General features: G+C 45.5%; 1 protein-coding gene across 1 annotated transcript; it reads left to right on the top strand.

Moving 5' to 3' along the window:
* Positions 1–1,551: 1,551 nt before the first annotated feature.
* Positions 1,552–4,404, top strand: LOC112068088 (ATPase inhibitor B, mitochondrial). The gene is made up of 3 exons (XM_024135109.2): positions 1,552–1,871; positions 2,743–2,855; positions 4,113–4,404. The coding sequence occupies exons 1-3, from the start codon at positions 1,803–1,805 to the stop codon at positions 4,252–4,254; spliced, it is 324 nt and encodes a 107-aa protein (XP_023990877.1). The 5' UTR covers positions 1,552–1,802; the 3' UTR covers positions 4,255–4,404.
* The last annotated feature ends 4,198 nt before the right edge of the window (positions 4,405–8,602 follow it).

Here is an 8,602-nt window from a genome sequence, read left to right as displayed (position 1 = left end):
CTACATGCTAGGCAGTGTCTAGCAATTTTGGGGGGCCTTTCACAAAGACTCCAGCCACCCGAGACAGGGACTGTTCTCCATGCTCTCATCTGGCAGGCGACACTGGTGCATCGAGACTTAGCAAACAGACTTCTAAACAGCTTCTATCCCCTGACCATAAGACTTATGGCTAACAGCTACTGCTCTCCCTTTCCTACACACTATCCACACTGACTCGAGGCACATCCACAGGTCTAACCACTCAGACACAACCTATGCTGTTGCTAAAATGATTATTGATTACTCCATTACGCTGCTGTCCATTGATTGTCATTACCATTAGTATCTATTTATCCACTATTACTCCTGTTTACAAGTATACACAGTTTACAAAGCATTAAGAACACCTGCTCTTTCCATGACAGATTGACCAGGTGAATCCAGGAGAAAGCTATGATCCCGTATGGATGTCACTTGTTAAATCCACTTCAATCAGTGTAGATGAAGGGGAGGAAACAGGTTAAAGAAAGGTTTTTAAGCTTTGAGACAATTGAGTCATGGATTGTTTGTGTGCCATTCAGAGGGTGAATGGGCAAGACAACTAAGTGGTAGTAGGTAGGTGCCAGGCGCACCAGTTTGTGTAAAGAACTGGAACACTGCTAGGTTTTTCAAGCTCAACAGTTTCCCGTGTGTATCAAGAATGGGCCATCACCCAAAGGACATCCAGCGAACTTGACACAACTGTGGGAAGCATTGGAGTCAACATGGGCCAGCATCCCTGTGGAGCGCTTTCGACACCTTGTAGATTCCATGCCCCGCCGAATTGAGGCTAAGTATTTATATATTCCTGCTACCAATCACTTTTCAGCCCTGTTTACATGTACATTCTACTACCAGTCACTTTTTACAAATATATAAACCTACCTCAATCATTTCAGTATCCCTTCACCACAGGAGGTTGGCGGCACCTTAATTGGGGAGGACGGGCTTGTGGTAATGACTAGAACGGAATCAGTGGAATGGTATCAAATACATCAAATATGTTTTCAATGTGTTTAATGCCATTCCATTTGCTCTGATCCAGCCATTATGAGCCGTCCTCCCCTCAGCAGCCTCCACTGCCCTGCACATTGAATAAGGTACTGTCACTGACCTGTATATACTTCCGTTCTAGTGTTAACTCACATTGTAGTTCTTGTGTGTTCATTTTAATTACATTTGTTATTCTATTTTCTATTACTATCACTGCATTGTTGGGAAAGAGCTCTCAAGGTAAGAATTTCCCAGTACTGTTTTAGACCTGTTGTATCCTGTGCAACAACTTGGACATTTTAAAATACAAAAGGTAATGTCTTATTTTAAATGTCAAGTAGTTGTTGTGTAGGCCTACTGTGTATTTGACAACATGCATATCTGGCAAACAAATCTATAATTTAGCAGAAGTGCTCACAGGCTGGAGTAGACCAATGCAATAAACAAATGGCAACGCCACTACGTAGTGCGCAGCGCATGCACATCAAACTGTGGGTATCATGCTGTCCGCTATATAAGGCCGTACCATTACAAATAGGGGTGGACATATTTCCAAGTGACATTTTGGTTGTTTAAGACTGATAGCCATTTATTAAAACGTGTCTAATGAAAAATTACACACGTTTTTACGGATGGTACTATTGAGCTGGATCTAATTGATCCTTCATAGAAAAATAATAAAGACTCAGCTCATCCGTTTACACACCCATTTTAGACAATGGTGAGGACCTGTTTTGGTTTATTTTGGTAGACAAGGGCAAATGGTCAAATGATAGTTGTTTTGGTGCGAAATGGCAAGATTTTTGAGACCTGACGTTAGGAGTCTACTCACCACACAGCTAAGGATGACATCTGACCAGGTAAAAAGGCACAACATATGATAAGACCACGTTTTGCTTTTCGCTGCTAATACAGTCTAAAGTTCAAGTGAAACAAGTGGTATTCAATTGTCAAGTGATTTGACTATGGCCTTGGACAATTTTTTAATGTTTTTTTTTGTTACCTACTCAGTCAGTCAATGTTTCACAGATATTTGGAACTTTCATCTAGATTCTGGTGCAACATTGTAGCAAACGACTATACTGACAGCATTCTATGAAGCGAAATTGTTTTGTAAGCAGTTCAATGTGTCCAGTTAGTTGAAAGCCAAGTAAAACATATTTTTGGGAAAAATATACTTCCGGTCTGATGTCTTCATGGAATTTGGTTGAATTCGTCCATCCTATGAATCGTTATTGAAACAAGTCTCTGGTGTGCTGTCAGTTGTTGTACACGATGGTCAGAGGTATTTTTTAAATTAAGGCATTGTTGACGTTCTCTTGTCAACTCCGTAGGTTTTTTAAGTGAACATTAAAGGAGGGCGTTTTACATTGGGGCATGAAAATCAATGTGTGAGGCCATATGGGCCTAACATTTTGCAATGTATTGACATATTAGATTAGTGTTCCACATGCAAAAAGATTCCCATTTCAATCTTTGCTTTAGCTAATTCAGCTGCATGTCACATGACACCAATTAATACTAATAACCATTTACTTTTATACAGCATATGCTGATAACAGCCTAGCCTTTACCATTGCACAACGAAATCTTTATGCAATTTGAAGGTCATACATTTTTTTCGGTAATAAAATATGTGAATTACACAACACACCAATGTCATACATGTTCCTTAGTAGGAGTAACTTGTTATTATGTTTACTTATTCATTTATCTTTCCTCATGTACCAGCTGGGTGAGTTGGGCAAAGGTGCAGGGAAAGGAGGGGGTGGCGGAGGATCTGTCAGAGAGGCAGGAGGAGCCCTTGGAAAGAAACAGGCCGCAGAGGAGGAAATGTACTTCAGGTGAGTTGGGGCTTATACAGTACATTACCAAAAGTATGTGGACACCTGCTTGTCGAACATCTCATGCCAAAATCATGGGCATTAGTATGGAGTTGGTCCCCCCTTTGCTGCTATAACAGCCTCCACTCTTCTGGGAAGGCTTTCCACTAGATCAGGGCTGCACAACAAGACCTTAACTAGCTGAATCAGATATGCTAAATTAGGGTTGGATTGAAAACCTACAGGACAGTAGATCTCCAGGAAGAGGGTTGGGCAGCCCTGCACTAGATGTTGGAACAATGCTGCAGGGACTTGCTTCCAGTCAGCCACGAGCATTAGTGAGATTGGGCCTGGCTCGCAGTTTGCGTTCCAATTCATCCCAAATGTGTTTGATGGGATTGAGGTGAGGGCTCTGTGCAGGCCAGTCAAGTTCTTCCACACCGATCTCGTCAAACCATTTCTGTATTGATCTCGCTTTGTGCACAGGGGCATTGTCATGCTGAAACAGGAAAGAGCCTTCCCCAAACTGTTGCCACAAAGTTGGAAGCACAGAATTGTCTGTCATTGTATGCTGTAGCGTAAAGATTTCCCTTCACTTGAACTAAGGGGTCTACCCCAAACCATGAAAAACAGCCCCAGACCATTATTCCTTCTCCGCCAAATGAAGTGCCAGATGGTGCCAGATGGTGAAGTGTTATTCATCACTCCAGCCGACTCTTGGCATTGCACCTGGTGATCTTAGGCTTGTGTGCGGCTCCTCGGCCATGGAAACCCATTTCATTAAGCTCCTGACAAACAGTTCTTGTGCAAACGTTGCTTCCGGAAGCAGTTTGGAAATCGGTCGTGAGTGTTGCAACCGAGAACAGATTGATTTTTACATGCTCGCCGGTCCCGTTTGAGCTTGTGGCCTACCACTTTGCGGCTGAGTTGTTGTTACTCCTAGACATTTCCAACACTTACAGTTGACTGGGGCAGCTCTAACAAGGCAGAAATTTGACGAACTAACTTGTTGGAAAGGTGGCAACCTATGACGGTGCCACGTTTAGGCCATTCTACTGCCAATGTTTGTCTATGGAGATTGCATGGCTGTGCGCTCAATGTTGTACACCTGTCAGCAACAGGTGTGGCTGAAATATCTGAATCCGCTCATTTGAAGGGCTGTCCACATGCTTTTGTGTTTATAGAGGTTTTGTGGCGGTCTCCCCGACCTTTAGAGGCTTTGTGGCAGTCTGTCTCATGTCATCACTGTACCTCATGCTTTCCTATCTCTGAATCCAGACGTAAAGAGCAGGAACAGTTGGCTGCACTGAAGCAGCACCACCAAGAGGAGATTGATCACCACAAGAAGGAGATTTCGAGGCTGCAGAGCGAGATTGACCGTCACAAGGGGAAAATTAGGAAGCTGAATCATGATGATTGAGACTCACTCTATTTGAATGAAGCCCAGGGATTCTTTATTGCCAACCCCTAGTCATTGCCTGCATTGCCTCTCTAGGCCAGCTCTGTGTATGTGTGATTAATTGTTCTGTATATGCTCGAGGTTATTAAAACAATTATTTGAAATGGTTAATGTTCTACTTTTTCATGGTTATTGCTTTCAATTATATTGTTAATGCTAAGATGGTAATTTGAGATGCCACATTACAGAAGGATGATGACAGTCCGTGGAGCTGGCAGAGGCGTCATGCCCATAGGGGGCAACAGGGTCCTGTTTTGACATTTTCCCATGTTAAATTAATTACTAAACTGAATTTTTAAGCCCACGTTTTATAATGATTATAAAATAAATTGTCAGCTGTATTTTGCGGAGTGTCACACTGACTGGACTAGGCAAAGAGTACGCAATATTTTATTTTTATTTGAAAATTTGAAGGATGAAATCTCTTGATGCGCCGTCTCATTTTCAGGATGGTCGGGGGGGGAAAAACTATACATAGTAACAAGAATAATATAGAATCTACTGTCTAATAATCAACTACTGTCTAATAACTAATAAAAACTACTGCTACTACTACTAATAAAACTAAGTACCTATAATATATTCATACAGTGCCTTCGGAAAGTATTCAGACCCATTTGAATTTTTCCACAAAAATCCGCAGCAATATAAAATGTTCAAATGTATTAGAAGTCAAAAACAGACCTTATTTACATAACTATTCAGAACCTTTGCTATTAGACTTGAAATTGAGCTCCGGTGCATCCTGTTTCCATTGATCATTCTTGAGATGTTTCTACAACTTGATTGGAGTCCATCTGTGGTAAATTCAATTGATTGGACATGATTTGTAAAGGCACACACCGGTCTATAAGTTCCCACAGTTGACAGTGCATGTCAGAGCAAAAACCAACCAATGAGGTTGAAGGAATTGTCTGTAGAGCTCCGAGACAGGATTGTGTCGAGGCACAGATCTGGGGAAGTGTACCAAAAACATTCTGCAGCATTTAAGGTCCCCAAAAACACAATGACACATCATTCTTAAATGGAAGAAGTTTGGAACCACCAAGATTTCCTAGAGCTGACCGCCCAGCCAAACTGAGCAATCAGGAGAGAAGGGCCTTGGTCAGAGAGGTGACCAAGTACATGATGGTCACTCAGACAAAGCTCCAGAGTTCATCTGTGGAGATGGGAGAACCTTCCAGAAGGACAACCATGTCTGCAGCACTCCACCAATCAGGCCTTTTTGGTAGTGGCCATACGAAGCTAATCCTTAGTGAAAGGAACATGACCGCCCACTTGATGTTTGCCAAAAGGCACCTAAAGGACTCAGACCATGAGAAACAAGATTGAATTATTTGGCCTGAATGCCAAGCGTCACGTCTGGAGGAAACCTGGCACTATCCCTACGGTAAAGCATAGCGGTGGCAGCAATATGCTGAGGGGATATTTTTCAGCAGCAGAGACTGGGAGACTTGTCAGGATCTAGGCAAAGATGAACGGAGTAATGTACAGAGAGATCCTTGATGAAAACCTGCTCAGGACCTCAGACTGTAAATAGTCAGGGCAGGCCATTTGATTACATTTACATTTACATTTAAGTCATTTAGCAGACGCTCTTATCCAGAGCGACTTACAAATTGGTGCATTCACCTTATGATATCCAGTGGAACAACCACTTTACAATAGTGCATCTAACTCTTTTAAGGGAGGGGGGGGGTTAGAAGGATACTTTATCCTATCCTAGGTATTCCTTAAAGAGGTGGGGTTCAGGTGTCTCCGGAAGGTGGTGATTGACTCCGCTGACCTGGCGTCGTGAGGGAGTTTGTTCCACCATTGGGGTGCCAGGCAGCGAACAGTTTTGACTGGGCTGAGCGGGAACTGTACTTCCTCAGAGGTAGGGAGGCGAGCAGGCCAGAGGGGATGAACGCAGTGCCCTTGTTTGGGTGTAGGGCCTGATCAGAGCCTGAAGGTACGGAGGTGCCGTTCCCCTCACAGCTCCGTAGGCAAGCACCATGGTCTTGTAGCGGATGCGAGCTCAACTGGAAGCCAGTGGAGAGAGCGGAGGAGCGGGGGTGACGTGAGAGAACTTGGAAAGTTGAACACAAGACGGGCTGCGGCGTTCTGGATGAGTTGTAGGGGTTTAATGGCACAGGCAGGGAGCCCAGCCAACAGCGAGTTGCAGTAATCCAGACGGGAGATGACAAGTGCCTGGATTAGGACCTGCGCCGCTTCCTGTGTGAGGCAGGGTATTACTCTGCGAATGTTGTAGAGCATGAACCTACAGGAACGGGTCACCGCCTTGATGTTAGTTGAGAACGACAGGGTGTTGTCCAGGATCACGCCAAGGTTCTTAGCACTCTGGAGGAGGACACAATGGAGTTGTCAACCGTGATTGCGAGATCATGAAGGGCAGTCCTTCCCCGGGAGGAAGAGCAGCTCCGTCTTGCCGAGGTTCAGCTTGAGGTGGTGATCCGTCATCCACACTGATATGTCTGCCAGACATGCAGAGATGCGATTCACCACCTGGTTATCAGAGGGGGAAAGGAAATTAATTGTGTGTCTCTGCATAGCAATGATAGGAGAGACCATGTGAGGATATGACAGAGCCAAGTGACTTGGGTTATAGCGAGAATAGGAGAGGGCCTAGAACAGAGCCCTGGGGACACCAGTGGTGAGAGCACGTGGTGCGGAGACAGATTCTCGCCACGCCACCTGGTAGGAGCGACCTGTCAGGTAGGACGCAATCCAAGCGTGGGCCGCGCCGGAGATGCCCAGCTCGGAGAGGTGGAGAGGAGGATCTGATGGTTCACAGTATCAAAGGCAGCCGATAGGTCTAGAAGGATGAGAGCAGAGAGAGAGAGTTAGCTTTAGCAGTGCGGAGCGCCTCCGTGACACAGAGAAGAGCAGTCTCAGTTGAATGACTAGTCTTGAAACCTGACTGATTTCGATCAAGAAGGTCATTCTGAGAGAGATAGCAGGAGAGCTGGCCAAGGACGGCACGTTCAGAGTTTTGGAGAGAAAAGAAAGAAGGGATACTGGTCGTAGTTGTTGCATCGGAGGGATCGAGTGTAGGTTTTTTCAGAAGGGGTGCAACTCTCGCTCTCTTGAAGACGGAAGGGACGTAGCCAGCGGTCAAGGATGAGTTGATGAGCGAGGTGAGGTAAGGGAGAAGGGCTCCGGAAATGGTCTGGAGAAGAGAGGAGGGGATAGGGTCAAGCGGGCAGGTTGTTGGGCGGCCGGCCGTCACAAGACGCGATATTTCATCTGGAGAGAGAGGGGAGAAAGAGGTCAAAGCACAGGGTGGCAGTGTGAGCAGAACCAGCTGTGTCGTTTGACTTAGCAAACGAGGATCGGATGTCGTCGACCTTCTTTTCAAAATGGTTGACGAAGTCATCAGCAGAGAGGGAGGAGGGGGGAGAGGATTCAGGAGGAGGAGAAGGTGGCAAAGAGCTTCCTAGGGTTAGAGCAGATGCTTGGAATTTAGAGTGGTAGAAATTGGCTTTACAGCAGAGACAGAAGAGGAGAATGTAGAGAGGAGGGAGTGAAAGGATGCCAGGTCCGCAGGAGGCGAGTTTTCCTCCATTTCGCTCGGCTGCCCGGAGCCCTGCTGTGAGCTCGCAATGAGTCGTCGAGCCACGGAGCAGGAGGGGAGGACCGAGCCGGCCTGGAGGATAGGGGACATAGAGAGTCAAAGGATGCAGAAAGGGAGGAGAGGAGGGTTGAGGAGGCAGAATCAGGAGATAGGTTGGAGAAGGTTGAGCAGAGGGAGAGATGATAGGATGGAAGAGGAGAGAGTAGCGGGGGAGAGAAGCGAAGGTTGGGGCAGTGTGGGAAGGTTTGGATGAGAGCGAGAGGAAAAGGATACAAGGTAGTGGTCGGAGACTTGGAGGGGAGTTGCAATGAGATTAGTGGAAGAACAGCATCTAGTAAAGATGAGGTCAAGCGTATTGCCTGCCTTGTGAGTAGGGGGGGAAGGTGAGAGGGTAGGTTCAAAAAGAGGAGAGGAGTGGAAAGAAGGAGGCAGAGAGGAATGAGTCAAAGGTAGACGTGGGGAGGTTAAAGTCACCCAGAAATTAGATTAGTTTATTAGTTGTTAGTTGATTAGTTGTTCAGCAGTCATGGGTTGGGGATAGAAGCTGTTAAGGAGCCTTTTGGTCCTAGACTTGGTGTTCTGGTACCGCTTGCCATGCGGTAGCAGAGAGAAGAGTCTATGACTTGGGTGACTGGAGTCTTTTGTAAAAGAAATGTGGGCCTTTCTCTGACACCTTGTATATACAGTTGAAGTCGGAAGTTTACATACACCTTAGCCAAATACGTTTAAACTCAG

The sequence above is a fragment of the Salvelinus sp. IW2-2015 genome, unplaced genomic scaffold, assembly GCF_002910315.2.
Source record: "Salvelinus sp. IW2-2015 unplaced genomic scaffold, ASM291031v2 Un_scaffold83, whole genome shotgun sequence".
Lineage (NCBI taxonomy): Eukaryota > Metazoa > Chordata > Actinopteri > Salmoniformes > Salmonidae > Salvelinus > Salvelinus sp. IW2-2015.
Note: the sequence above shows the minus strand (reverse complement) of the source record. Positions and strands in the feature narration are given on the sequence as shown.